The sequence below is a fragment of the Antechinus flavipes genome, chromosome 2, assembly GCF_016432865.1.
Source record: "Antechinus flavipes isolate AdamAnt ecotype Samford, QLD, Australia chromosome 2, AdamAnt_v2, whole genome shotgun sequence".
Taxonomy (NCBI): domain Eukaryota; kingdom Metazoa; phylum Chordata; class Mammalia; order Dasyuromorphia; family Dasyuridae; genus Antechinus; species Antechinus flavipes.
Genome location: NC_067399.1, coordinates 370,306,099 through 370,320,727, shown reverse-complemented (window position 1 = coordinate 370,320,727; position 14,629 = coordinate 370,306,099). Strand labels below are relative to the sequence as shown.

Sequence of the window (14,629 nt, the reverse complement as noted above, 5' to 3'; positions counted from 1 at the left end):
CAGGTTCCATATATCTTTTCTTTAGTTTTGTTGGGAGACAGTTGCTTTGTCTGTTTGTGCTAACCCTGGGATTTGCTTTATTATTAGTAAATAAAGGGTGGTCCCTTTACTGTTGATTGTGGGCTGACTGCAGTCTAGTGTGGAAAAAGTTAATGAGTGTATTTCATCACTTAGTTATTTTTTTTTTGGGGGGGGGTTACTTTCCTAATTAAATTTCATTTTATTTTTACATTTGCTTTTCTCCCTCCCCACTTACCTCCTACTCCTAGTTGGGAAATCAAGAAAAACAAAAATCCCTATTACAAACACACAGTCAAACAAATTAAAAATATTCTCACATTGACTATGTCCAAAAAAAAAAAAAATTTCTCAATCTGTAACTCTGAGTTCATCATCTCTCTATCAGCAGATGGGTCATATGTTTCATGTTGAATCCTCTGAAATTACATGAATCTTGATTGTTACGTTGATCAGAGTTTCCAAATTTTTTCAAAATTGTCTTTACAATATTGTTATATAAATTGTTATTCTGGTTTTGATCTCTTTGCTTTTTATCAATTCAGACAAGTTTTCCCATGTGCACACACATAGACACAGGCAGACTTTTCTTTTTTCTTTGATTGCATTGTATATAGGACTAGTAACATTACTAGATCAAAGAGCTTGCCCAGTTTAATAGCTTTTGGGGCATAGTTCCAAGTTGCTTCCCCAAATTACTAAACCACTTCACAGTTCCTATAGTTCTACCAGGAGTGTACAGTGTATCTGTTTTCCCATAGCTTCTCCAGCAATTATCATTTTCTTTTTTCAGGTCTGTTTTGCCATAACAGGTAGCCTAGTGATGCTTTAATTATTTCTCTTTAATCTTTTTTCTAAGTCATTTGTTTTTGCTATGAGAGATACCTTAAATTTTTGTCTTGTTTTGAAATGATTTTTTAATGTTGCTGATAAAGTCCATTCTAAATTTTAGAGGCGTTTCTCTCCCTTGGACAATGTTTTTATGCCTCTTCTTCTAAGGTGTTTATTCTCTTTCCAAATCTTTGTTTCACAGCTCTTATGTCTTTGACTTTTTTCCTTCTGGTGCTCATTTTTTTAAATGATTTTAAGTTCTTTTTTAAGTTCCTCTTTTCCAAGAATTCAGATTAGATATTTGTCCAAGTTGCACTTTTCTTTAAAAAGCTTGGCCTTTAGATATTTTGGAGTCATTCTCTTTTCTGGATTTGTTTTGAGTATACTGTCTATCTTTGAGTATACTTGCTATCTTTGAGTATACTTGCTATTCTTTTTTTAAAAATTGCTTATCAGGGCAGCTAAATGGCACAGTGGATAGAGCACCAGTCCTGAAGTCAGGAGGACCCAAGTTCAGTCAGATTTGATCTCAGATACTTAACACGTCTTAGCTATGTGACCCTGGGCAAGTCACTTAATCCCAATTGCCTCAGTTAAAAAAAATATTAAAACAAATTTTTTTTTTGCTTATCCATCTACTCTAATTCTTGACTTCTGTATACCTCTAGTGGCGGGGACAGGTGTAGAGGAAGAATGTCATAGATATCTGAACTGATATTTTGTTTTGGGTCCTTTTGCTGTTTTCTTTGAGAATTTGTTTATTTATTCTGGAATCTCAGGAATAGCTCAGACTGATGCTCCCCAAATGTTGTGTTCCAGAACACAGTCTGATTGTTACTCTTCTAATCTGAGTTCTACAAATTCCTGATGTAGATTTTGGTATGAGCAGCTATCCTGTAGATTTGTCTCTTCTTGGAAGTCCTAATGTATTGCTGTTGGACTTTTAGATAATTGGAAAGCTTTATAGGTTCAGAATGATAGAACATCCTTTGAGCTACGATTCCTGCTCTGGCTATTCCATTGTAGTTTTCAGTCTGGTTTGGAAGCTAGAACTAAGATCCTGTTCTGCTCCTAGGGTTAGAGCCACATAGCTGATTTTTGTTTCTGGACTGCCTAATCAGAATTAGGAATCAGTATTAGAACCTCTTTCTACATAGAAACCATCACCCAAGAAGCAGATTTGGAGGATGTAAGCAACAAAGTTCCTAGTTTGTACCTCTTTATAGATCCTGTATGAGTCTAGATCTTATCTTGTCCAGGAAAAGTCTCTTCTTCCAATCATTTGGTGTTGAAATGCTCAGTTTGGTGCACTCCTGATTAGATCCTGTCCCCAGTATCCGTCCCCTGTGTTCTATCTCCCTAAACTAACTTGATCTTTGAATTTTTTCTCTTAATTTCCCAGTCAAGATTTTATCTGGTATAGTTTTGTGATTTCTGTAGGAAGTATGTTGGAGAAGCCGAGTTATACTGCTACTCTGCCATCTTACTTGTAGGCCTTTTTGAATTAGATGTTTTAAAAATAATTTTTTGGTCCACTAAAGTTTATAGCTTTTTCCCCAAATAGATTTGGAGAAGCTGAGCTACTTGCCTTTATCCATTGTAGTCATCTTAGTCAGACCCATGCGTTGATTTTATTTTTTTATTTTTTATTTTTTTAAATTTTATTTTATTTTATAATAACTTTTTATTGACAGAACCCATGCCAGGGCAATTTTTTTTTTACAACATTATCCCTTGCACTCGCTTCTGTTCCGATTTTTCCTCTCCCTCCCTCCACCCCTTCCCCTAGATGGCAAGCAGTCTTATACATGTTAAATAGATTACAGTATATCCTAGATATAATATATGTGTGCAGAACCGAACAGTTCTCTTGTTGCACAGGGAGAATTGGATTCAGAAGGTAAAAATAACCCGGGAAGAAAAACAAAAATGCAAATAGTTTACATTCATTTCCCAGTGTTCTTTCTTTGGGTGTAGCTGCTTCTGTCCATCATTTATCAATTGAAATGGAGTTAGGTCTCTTTGTCAAAGAAATCCACTTCCATCAGAATACATTCTCATACAGTATCGCTGTTGAAGTGCATAATGATCTCCTGGTTTTGCTCATTTCACTTAGCATCATCATGTAAGTCTCTACAAGCCTCTCTGTATTCATCTTGCTGGTCATTTCTTACAGAACAATAATATTCCATAACCTTCATATACCACAATTTACCTAGCCATTCTCCAGTTGATGGATATCCATTCAATTTCCAGTTTCCAGCCATTACAAACAGGGCTGCCACAAACATTTTGGCACATACAGGTCCCTTTCCCTTCTTTAGTATTTCTTTGGGATATAAGCCCAGAAGTAACACTCCATGCATTGATTTTAACAAAAAATTAGTATCCGTGTTATCCACTGTTTTTATTTGAGTTCTGTGCCATTTAAAGTTTTAACTAAATAATTATAATTGCACTTTTTTTTGGGTACTTTTATCTTTAATTTGTATTCTTTTATATAACTCTTTGGAATTTATTTTGGTATTTTATGTAAGGTCTTGACTTAATTGTGTCCAGGAATTTTTAACAACATTGAGATAGTGTGCTGTTTCAATAGATTTTTTTGTGGTGAAATTATGAAATGACATAAGAGAAAATTATACAAGAGGGTAGGCATCAGTGGTATAGGAAAAAAATCTTTATTCTAAATTGTAGGCTCAAGACTGCTAAATACAATTTCATTAATTTATAATTATTCTCTAATCCAGCAGTTATTGTACTCAGGTTAAGAATGTCCAAACTAACAGATGTCTCCACATGTCCTTGGATATGTCTTCATACAAGACATTTTGAAGTCCTAATCTTGAACATTTAAATGGCTTTTGAATATTTCATGACCAGAGTTGAACAGTTTTAGATAACCATTAAATAGAATGATAACTTGCTCTTGGAGAATCATGTTTCTAAGACCCTTCAAACTCTTTAAGGGCTATTCTTTCCATCTGGTCTGTGCTACCAAACTTCAACTAAATAATCAGAAATACTTCTCCCAAATGATAAATGGTCAAAGGATACAAATAATTTTCAGATTATAAAATTAAAGCCATCTATAGTTATATGAAATAATGCTCTAAATCACTATTGATTAGAGAAATGCAAATTAAAACAACTCTGAGATATCACCTCATTGACACTTTTCAGATTGGCTGAGATGACAGGAAAAGATAATGATAAATGTTGAAAGGGATATGGGAAAACTGGGACACTAATGCATTGTTGGTAGAGTTGTAAAAAGGATCCAAGCAATCTGGATCTATATCCAGAAGGCTTTAAAACTATGCATAACCCTTTGACCCAATAGTGCAATTACTGGGTCTGTATCCCAAGGAAATCATAGACAAGGTGCAAAAATGTTTGTAACAGCTCTTTTTGTAGTAGCAAAGAATTGGAAAATGAGTAGATGCCCATCAATTGAGGAATGGCTGAATAAGTTGTGGTATATGAAGGTAATGGAATATTGTTCTATAAAAAAAATGAACAAGCTGATTTTTGAAAGGCTGGAAAGATTTACATGAGCTAATGCTGAGCAAAACAAGCAGAACCAGGAATACATTGTACACAATAAAAGCAAGAATGTGCAATGATCAACTATGAAAGGCGTGGTTCTTCTCAGTGGTTCAGTGACACAAAACAATCCCAACAGACTTTGGACAGAAAATGCCACCTGTATCCAGAAAAATAACTAAGAAGACTGAATATTAATCAACAAATAACTTCTTTTTGCTGCTTTTTTTCTCTCTCCCATAGTTTTTCCTTTTGCTCTGATTTTACTCTCCCAACATGATTAATAAAGCGCAATATATGTTAAAAAGTAGATTTTAAAAAAAAAAAGTATGATTTAGGAAACAGTTTTAAGCCTGATTTCATTATCATATAATAAAAAAAAGAAAAAGAACCTTAGATAAACTAACTTCATTAAAAAAAAGAAAGAAAGAAAGAAAGACACACTTCTCTTTTCTAATCATTACCTAATCCTGGCAGAGGTAGTTTATTCAAAGCTCTCATGCCCTAGGTGTGGTCACCTTTCTGATTATTGTAGGAGATCTCACTGGGCTGATCTCATATGTTCTGTTGGATACACATAATAGCTCGTGAAAAATGATTAGTTTAGATGCAATATGACTTCTAAAATACTGCATTTCTATATGTGTGTGTGTGTCTTTTCAAGATGTTTGTTAATATTTCTCTTAGATATAATTTGTGAACTAAATGAAATTTATTAGTATTCATTATTTATTTTAGATGTGTATGGATTGAAAAAGAGAGTATCAACTCTGTTATTATCAGTGATACCCCTGAAGATCTCCACCAGCGCATGTTGGTTGCTGCTTCTCTTTCAGTAAATGCAACTGGTAATTTCAATAGTTCTGCCTAGTTCTTTTATATCTTTTATCTGCTTATCATTAGCTACTGTATACAATTATCCTATGAACAATGAATATCTGTGCCAAATAGCTTTTTCAAGTTTTGTTCAGTATAAGACAGGAACATGTAGCAAATTTAGCTCTGATTTAACTCTGTCCACTGCTTTTTTTTTTTTCATACAAAAACACTACTAATTTCATAAATTTTCTTCTAACTCCTTGATGTTATTATCTTTGTTATAGGATCTACTATGCTGCTGAGAGAAACATCTCTCATGCCTCATATTCCGGGACTGCCAGCATTACTTAGCATGTTGTTTGCTCCAGTTATGGAACTGAGGTATGTATGCATAACTAACAATTGTTGGCCTATAAGTATCTCTGAAGGGATGGCTCAGATCCATCATCTTGGCTTATATGAATTTGGAAGACTTACAGTAAAAGTAACTCATTGATTTTCTCCTCCTCCCCAGTTTCCCTAACCTCACGAGAATTTGGCTCATGTTTCTGTTATCCCTTTACTCTCATGTAAACCCCTCAGGAGGACTAAATATTGCATGTGAGACAATATAATTTAAACTTGATAAAAACACATAAAGACTTATACCCAAGTCCAAAGTAGTTCTCCTTATACTGCTAAAAGCCAAGCCTCGAGCTTATTTGTGAATTTGAGTCTGCACTAGAACAAAGGCCTCATCTGTGGTAATAGAAGACAGGACTGTGGTGGTTCATAACCTATTTAAGAAGTGTTGAGAAAATACAAGAAGATGAAATGGAGCATGATGTATATAAGAAACCTACTTCTAAAAATTTGACTCATAAAGTGTTGGAATTGGAAAGGAACATTGGATGTATGACAGAGTCCTATATGAGGTAGATACATCTGCTTTAGTAAACGTCTTTAAAAGGTGATTATCTAGTTGTGCACATGCATAGTGATGAGGGGGGGAACATTTCTACTTCATGAAGTGTGGACTATTTAAATGAAAATTCATTTCTGAAGTTGTAAAGAATCTATAGAAGTGTATTTCTAGCAGTACTTCCAGATTCTAACTGAACTTTGCCTACTCTTACCTCCCTAAATATTCTTTATAAAGGAGTTAATTATGCAAGATGTATACTTAGTATTGGATGAGCATGGTGGTTGGCAGGGAAGGAAAAGAAGGGATTACTTTGTTATCTTCTTACTAAATGTCTCCTGTTCTTTCAACTAGTCTTTACATGTTAGAACTTAAAAACCTTATACCATCCTGGTTGCATTCCTCTGTATGTTCTCTGTCTTTTCCATTCTAAAATGTAGTGCCCAAATTGGAATACGATACTCATAATATAGTGCCTTAGGGCAGAGTTCTGCAGAACTATCATTTTCATAGGCCTGAAGGCCTGTTTTATTGACAGCCTAATAATATGTGAGCTTTCATGGATTACACAAAACATTATTTACTAATGCTGAATTAAAAAAAAAAAAAGTATTCCCCAGTTGGACTATTGTAGTTAGTTGTACTTCTCCCATCTTGTATCTTGTCAAATTAATTTTTGAGCCAGTTTTATCTTTCTTTGTTTGACCCATTGTTCTAGTCTGTCTTTTTGAATCCTGAATTTCTCATTTAGTATATTAACTCAATAGTTTATCTCATTATCTAAGTTACTGATGAAAATATTGAATAATATAAGGTCAAACACAGATCCTGGTAGGCACAGTATTAGAGATTACCTTCAGAATTGGCATTAAAACAGTAATAACTACTCTCAGGGACCAGCCATTCACCAGTTTCAAGTCTACCTAATGGGACTGTCACCTAACCTCACTTTTCTCCATCTTTTTCAAAAATTACTTGAATGTCTTTATCAATTTTTTTTGTTAAAATTTAGATGATTTTTGTAGGTATAGGTATATAGCACTCCTTAATCTTAAAGTATGGCAAATTTTCATTAAAAGGAATATTATTCTATGTTTGCTAATTTTCAAGCCTTATAACTTAGATTTTATTTGTTCTTTTTTGTGATTTTTTTTTTATTACTGCTTTTAATGGCATGACTATATGTTTTTCTCCTGTTTTAGAAATTTGAATCAGGACCATAGATATTAGAATAGGAAGGAGCCTTCGAAGTCAGCTAATCCAACTCCTTCATTTTATAGGTGGGGTAATAGAGAACTTAGAGAGATGAAGTGAATCTCTAGGGTCTCACCTATAGTAAATATCAGAGTTGGAACATAATCCCAGGTGTGCAGACTCTAAATTCAGGACTCTTTTCATTCTAGTACCATAACTATATTACAAAATCTTATTTATTATAACTTTATATCATATAGCAACCACCTGTCTGCTGCTCTCTATTTCTTTTCTCATTATCATCTTAACCCAAAACTTTTATTAATCAATTGATGGTGGACTAAGATAGTAGTCTCTAAACAAGTTGTTTGATTCAATTCTTACCTGATTTATTTTAGTCTTTGTAGCTTTGGCAGACTAACCTTTTTTAGTGCATAGGTATGATCATTCCACTACTGATCAAAACATTTTTGTAGCTTTGTATTGGCTAGTAAATAAAGTTTAAGCTTTATAGGCTCATATGCAATATATCCCATGTTCTAATATGACCTTACTTTTAGAGACAAATCTCATGTATTCTACATTGCAGTCAAACTATACTTTCCTTTTCTCATAGAAATACTTTTTAGTCTTACCTCCATTCTCTTGTAGTACTTCCTTTATTAAGAATAGCATTTTTGTTTTTCTATGTTAATGTTCATGCTATCTTGTAATTTGATGTGGTCATTGACTAGTGCTTATATAAATTTTGTATCTGGCTTTTGGCAAAGAATGTTCAACAAAGGTAGCTTAATAAAGAATAATTGAACTGAATTCCCAAAGATATTAACTTAAGTTTTGTTTAAATGATATTCAGAAGTAAAAGAGCAAATAACTGCTTTAAAAAGGCCAGGTTCTTGATATAAAGTGATGCATATATTGTTACAAGTACTGCATTCATGTATAAAACCCAAAATTTGAGAACTACTCACAAGTTTTAAGTCTCCTATGTCAGTCATTTCACAGCTTTCTCATAATGTTCTGCTTTATTATTAGTGATCTCTCTTAAGTTTTGTTGATTTTTATGCACTATAGGCTTAAATTTCTATACTAGAATTATAAAGTAGTGGTTTATTGCTGTTCATAAGAAGAAATAGGAATGTGCAGTATTTTAGAGTAAAAATAGCACTTTATTTTTTCAGTTTCCTGTCAGATTGTACCTAATATTAAAATTACTGTGTGTTCTTTAGGGTTGATCAGAGTGGAAAATGTTATACTGGTGCTCTTTGTGGTTTGGGGTGGAATCCAAGTACTGGAACACCAATACTGCCAGAGCATGACATTGAGTTGGCATTTGACGTCCAGTTAAATGTGGAAGACATTGTTGAGGTAAGATCATAGAGATGATAATCATTTTTTTACATGTAAAAAAACTGAGATTCAATCCACTACAAGCATTCATAATGTACCTACTGTGAATCAGGTATTAGAGTAGGAGCTAGAGATACAAAGATGTAAGAGTTACATTCTATCAGCGATACCAACGTGTGTGTGTGTGTTGTGCAGACATACAAGACATTTGGGGGAGCAGTTTTTTGTACAGAAGGTTTTGCTTGAGCAAAATCTTGAAGAAAATGAGGGATTCTATGAGATAAAGTAGGAGAGAAGGGTATTCCAAGGTAAAGGCATGGAGAAGAGTGTCATCTGTGAGGAAGAGAAAGAACAGTTTGGCAGGTCCTTATGTGGAAACCAAGGCCCAGAGAGTGATTTTCCCAAGGTCACAGGTGTAAAAGAGCCATGTTTTTGACCCACATATTTTTAATGCCCCTATCCTCATGCCTTTTTGGATACCAAGTTCCCTATCTCACTTAGACTGGAAATACAGTAAACATTTGTGGACAAATCTCATGACCTGTGCCAATGCACAGAAGCTTTGACTAACTGATCTTTCTGACTTTAGCTGGTTCAGACCTCTTTAAGCTTAGGTCTTCCCCAGTTCCCTTGTCTCAGGAGTTTACCTTATTTGGTGTTGAAATTAGGATAGAAATTTCATCAGTTCTGTCTTATTGCAAACCACAGCTCTCAGCTTCAAGCAACCCCTCAATCTATTAGAAGCAGGGATTACAGATATGCCTTACCACCATATTTAGCCACCCCAGATACTGTTGATTCCAAATGCAGTGTCCCATTATTACTAATCGCTGAGCATGATAATGGATTTTGTCCTTTTTCAGTTGCTTTGTCTTTATTTATTCTTCTTTGTTCTTTTTATTTTCCCAACTAAAGGATAAAGCATTTATTGTACCCTGAAGTTTCCACCCTATACACAGAAATTATTGGATTTAGGTGTAGAGATCATTTAGTCCAAACTCCTAAATTTGCAATGAGGAACATGAATCTTGTCGGCCAGCAAGCATTTATTAAGTACTAGTGTACGCCAGCCACCATACTGAGGGTACCAAAAAAAGGCAAAAACAGTCCCTGCCCCCAAGTAGCTCATGATATAATGAGGAGACAATAAAGAAAAAACTGTATACATATAGGTTATTTACAGGACAATTTTGGGAATAGGCAACAGCAAGTGAAAAAGTATGGCGTCTCTGGAGAAAGAATGTCATGTGCACAGAGCAGCAGGAGGGCCAGTGCCTCACTGGAGCTGTAGGCAAGGGACTAAGCATGAGAAGACTTAAAAGGTAGGGCAGGCAACCTTATTATCAGCTTTAAAAGCCAGAGGAATGTATGTTTGATCTCAGACATAATTGCCATGGACATTAATTAAATAACGAGTGGTTAGTTTGATAGCTGAGAGAAGGATGGACTGGAGTAGGGAGAGAATTGAGATGGGGAAACCAAACAGAAAGTTATGGCTGTATTACTAGTATTGTTAGCTAGTGATGGCCAGTGCCAGAAGAGAGAGTGTCAAGGAAAGATACTGCAGAAGCAGAAGCAGTAGGAATTAGCAACAGACTGGATGTGGAAGGGTTAGAGTGAGGAGTAAGATGGTAACTAGGTTGTAAGCCTGTATGATTAGGAGAATGCTAGTATCCTTGATATAGTAATAGAAAAGTTAAGAATAGAAGGTTTTAGAGGAACATTGAGGCTTAGTTTAAAACATTTATAGGATACACATTTTGAGATTTCACCAGGCAATTGGAGCTATGAAGCTAGAGTTCAGGAGCAAAGTGTAAAGGTTGGATAAATAGATCTGAGAGTCATTTGTGTAGAGATGATAATTGAAAACATGGGAGCCGATTGGGTCATGAAGAAGCTTATTTAGAGAAATTATAGAATAGGGCCAGAGCAGAATCTAGGGGTGGGGAGTGGAGGTGGAATAGACCCAGCTATAATAAAGTAAATTTTTATTATATCTCATCTAGGGATGATCTGAATACAAATCTAGAAAATATGGTGTTTCTATTTATTTTTGTAAGTTGGCTAGACAGAGAAATCAAACTAAAGGCACTGCGATTTGTTTTGTCGCCTCCAGTGTCAACTAGTAAGCATGACTCCAAACATCATATTGGAATCCTTTATACAGAGTATAAGGGAGTCCAACAATATAGAATTATAGTAGAAAAGGAGCACAATCTCAAGGAGGAATGAAGGGCAATTTCAGTTTCAGGTGTAACTTGGCAAAGATAGTATAATCATGATATTCTTTTGTGTTAATATTTATGTACAGATTAACATTCTTCGGGCAGCTATTAACAAGATAGTTTGTGATGGACCAAATGGATGTATGTATCTTGGGCCTGAAAGAATTGCACAGCTACAGGATAATGCTCGTCAGAAACTTTTAGGGTGAGTTTTGTTATGATATTTGATATCATACTTACTGATTGTTTTCTTTACGTTCTTATATTTCCCTTTTTCCTATGTTGAGTATCATCTGTTAGCTCATCTTTTAGAACTTGCATAGCTGTTTTGTTTCCTAGCAGATTCTCAATTAAACAACAAAAATTTCTTTCAAAAGCTAGTTAAGAACATATTTAACGTGTATTGGTCAACCTGCTATCTAGGGGAGGGAGTGGGGGGAAGGAGGGGAAAAATTGGAACAAAAAGTTTTGCAATTGTCAATAGTGAAAAATTACCCATGCATATATCTTGTAAATAAAAGGCTATAATAATAAGAATAATAATTTTTTAAAAAGCTAGGTAAGAAGGGCAGGTAGTTGGTGTAGTGGATAGAGCACCAGCCCTGAAGTCAGGAAGACCTGAGTTCAGATCTGTCCTTAGACACTTAACACTTCCTAGCAATGTGACCTTGGGCAAGTCACTTAACTTCACTTGCTTCAGCAAAAAAAAAAAAAAAAAAGCTAGTTAAGACAAAATTTGGAACTGAAATGTTGAAGTTCCATATAGATATTTAACCATAGATATATATCTTTTAAATTCATTTTTATAATGTTCATAGAAGGATATATGAAAATATTATGGCTACTTAAAATACATTTGTCAGGGAGGAGAAAAATTTGGAACACAAGGTTTTACAAGGGTGAATGTTGAAAATTATCCATACATATATTTTGAAAACAAAAAGCTTTAATTTAAAAAAAAAAGTCCTTATTGGATTATATAGAAAGGCATGATATTCCCAATACCATCTGTGAAGTGAAGGGTATTGCTTTTTCATTCTCTTCATAGCTTGAATAGATCAGTACTTCAGCAAGGCCAGTTAACATTTACTGGACTATTGTTGAGGAAATTCAGTACTGATTGAATGCCCTTGTGATGATATAAAGATCTGCTAATAAAGTGACTATCTCAATCTTACTGCCCAGTTCTGGAGTGGCTTTTTTTTTTATTTTAAAGTATGGATTATCTCAAACTATTTAGGACTCCTGTATATGTATGTGTATGAATGTATATGTGTCTCTGTCTGTCTCTCTCTCTGCCTGCCTCTTTGCATACATACATATATGTGTGTGTATCAATTTTCAAGCTAATTATAATACCTTATTGCTATTTAAGCTAAAAAGTATGTATTTGCAAAATCTGTTCAGAAATGATTGATTAAAATACATGGTTGTAAGTAATTGAGTAGATGTGCAAAGCACATTTTTATTTATGTTCTTCAATATTACGAAAAACAAAACAAAAGTATGACTTAAATTGTGTGGATGCCACCTCAGTTTAGCAACGGAAATTCTAACACAGATTAGTAGAAAGGTTCATGAACTTCTGTGGACAAAAAAGTTTATTCCCTAGTAGCCCACATTTCAGCAAATTAGCCTTTTTCAACTGTTAAGCTAGATTTCCAATGATGGGCCCAGAATGCATCTATGTCTTTCTCATTAGGTAAGATTTACCACAAGCTTGTACTCCTAAAGTATTCTTTGAGAACCTCAAGTGATTAATAGATAATTTAAAATGGACATGGTTCATTTTAGAGGACTAGAACGCATTCTTTTAAATGTTTGGTTTTTACAGAGCTTGTTAATCTTGGGTAATTTTTATTTTTTTAATTTTCAGTCTGTTCTGCAAATTGAAACCAAGAGAAATAATTGTTCCCACATGGTATGAAAAAACATATGATTGGAATCAGGTAAGTGTCTAAAGTGTTAAACAAATGAAACATTATGTTAGGTGTGCTGAGTTAGCACTATATCATTGATTAAGGTAGGAGAAAGTAAGCGTGGAGATAGGTTGTGGGAGTGTAAGGTAAAGTAATCATTTTCATCTTTGTTTCCTCAGTACCCTGATTAGTGGTCTTCCTTTTACTGCCAAATGAAGACATTCATGATCTCTGCTTCTGCAACGCTTTACTCCATTAGTCAGATGCCCTATTACTAGTCACCAGTGACTATCAAATTAATGTTCTTTTTTTTAGTCTTCCCTCTGAGCCTAAGATTTCCTTGATTTTAAATCCCCAAAAATTTTTTTTTTGGGATGAGCCCAGTTTGTTAAAGTACAAGAAGTTAGTTTAAGTTAAGTTTAAGTTCTAGACTGGTGTCTAGAGACGGAAGGAGACATTTGTGAGGAAAAGGAACTTGGGAAGAGAGAAGGAATTGGAGGCCTGATTTGGCCCTGTTACCTTGATTATTTCATAATATGTTCTGTAGTAGCTTGTCACTTTACATATTAAGAGCAATAAAATCTTAAAATTAGATGGGACCTTAGGAATTATCTAAACCTCATACCCTCACTTGAAAGATAAGGAAACTTGAGAAGCATAGTTGTCATTTTTCATTCTGTAGCAGAGTTCATTTTTGTGAACCTTAGGTGAAAATACAAGGCATAGAAAGTATAATGTAAACAATCCTTTTTCTTTATTGGGAGAAACTCAGCTAAAGTATTAATTCTAGCTCTTGTTTTCAGCTTAGTCAGAAAACTGTCCTTCAGATTATTTCCAAGTGTTGATGTTGTGCAGCCATTTTTTTATCCTTCATCTTTTTATAAGGAGACTTTCTTTTAAAGAGTTCTCAATGCTCAATAAATAGGTTTGTACTCATGTCAGGACACTGTTCTGAAGGTAAAACCTGAGAAAAAGAGAACTTAGGTTATTATAAGATGACGGTGACATGTTTTAGAATAGAAAAGCAGTACTTAATTTTAAAGAAATATTTTTAATGGCAAGGAATATTTTTTTCCTAGCTTAAGAAACAAGGATACATTCATGATTTTAGAATCACCAGTTATAATACCAGCAGTAATAAGTAATTTCCTTCCTATTGTGCTTTTATTTTTTTAGGTAGATCCAAAGCTGATCATGGAACAATCTGACAGGGAGAGTGGAAGAGGAAAATATACATTTCTCTATCAGCTTCATAAACTGATTGTATTAAGTACCTAAGATATTTCATCGAATCATAATCAAGATTCAGCATAAAGGAAGTTATGTAAAAGTGGGTTTAAGTTCTTTGTACTTTTCTTTTATCAAGAATTGTAGCCAATGGGCCTGCTGTCTATGCATTGGAAAGAGGATGATCCAAGGACTTCAGTAGCTTGTAAGGGGGTCTGGGGGTGGGAATAGGAGAGGGTAGAGCTTTTTAAGTGGGAGGATGGGAAATCCAGCCTTTCCATTAAAAAAAAATGAAAAATCAGTGTAGAAAATAATATTTTTGCCAGAGTTGTTCAGAGGGAAGATTTCTTTAAAGAAGAAGTACTTATAAAAAAGAGCTCACATTTCCTTTTTACTCTGCTGGTAATAATACAGGTAGTATGAGGTGACAAGAGTAGCTAATGTTATATGTGCTGTTCTGAAAATGGTTATATTTTTCTGTTGTTTGAGCAGTTTAAAGGCTTATTCAAGATACAAGGCCTCTGAAGCACAGGTTGTCATGAAGGGAAATCTGAGTTCTGTAATACTTATGGCACATTCTAATTTTTGTTTTTTGAGGA

The 14,629-nt window shown here is 34.3% G+C and overlaps 1 protein-coding gene across 1 annotated transcript in view; it reads left to right on the top strand.

The window, feature by feature from the left end:
- Positions 1–14,136, top strand: part of TDRD9 (tudor domain containing 9) — a 173,195-nt gene extending 159,059 nt beyond the window's left edge. The window contains exons 31-36 of the mRNA XM_051978276.1: positions 5,134–5,243; positions 5,499–5,595; positions 8,539–8,677; positions 10,971–11,089; positions 12,761–12,833; positions 13,980–14,136. Coding sequence (XP_051834236.1) covers positions 5,134–5,243; positions 5,499–5,595; positions 8,539–8,677; positions 10,971–11,089; positions 12,761–12,833; positions 13,980–14,081 — 640 coding nt within the window. The 3' untranslated portion in view covers positions 14,082–14,136. The remainder of the gene's footprint in view (positions 1–5,133; positions 5,244–5,498; positions 5,596–8,538; positions 8,678–10,970; positions 11,090–12,760; positions 12,834–13,979) is intronic.
- Positions 14,137–14,629: the final 493 nt, after the last annotated feature.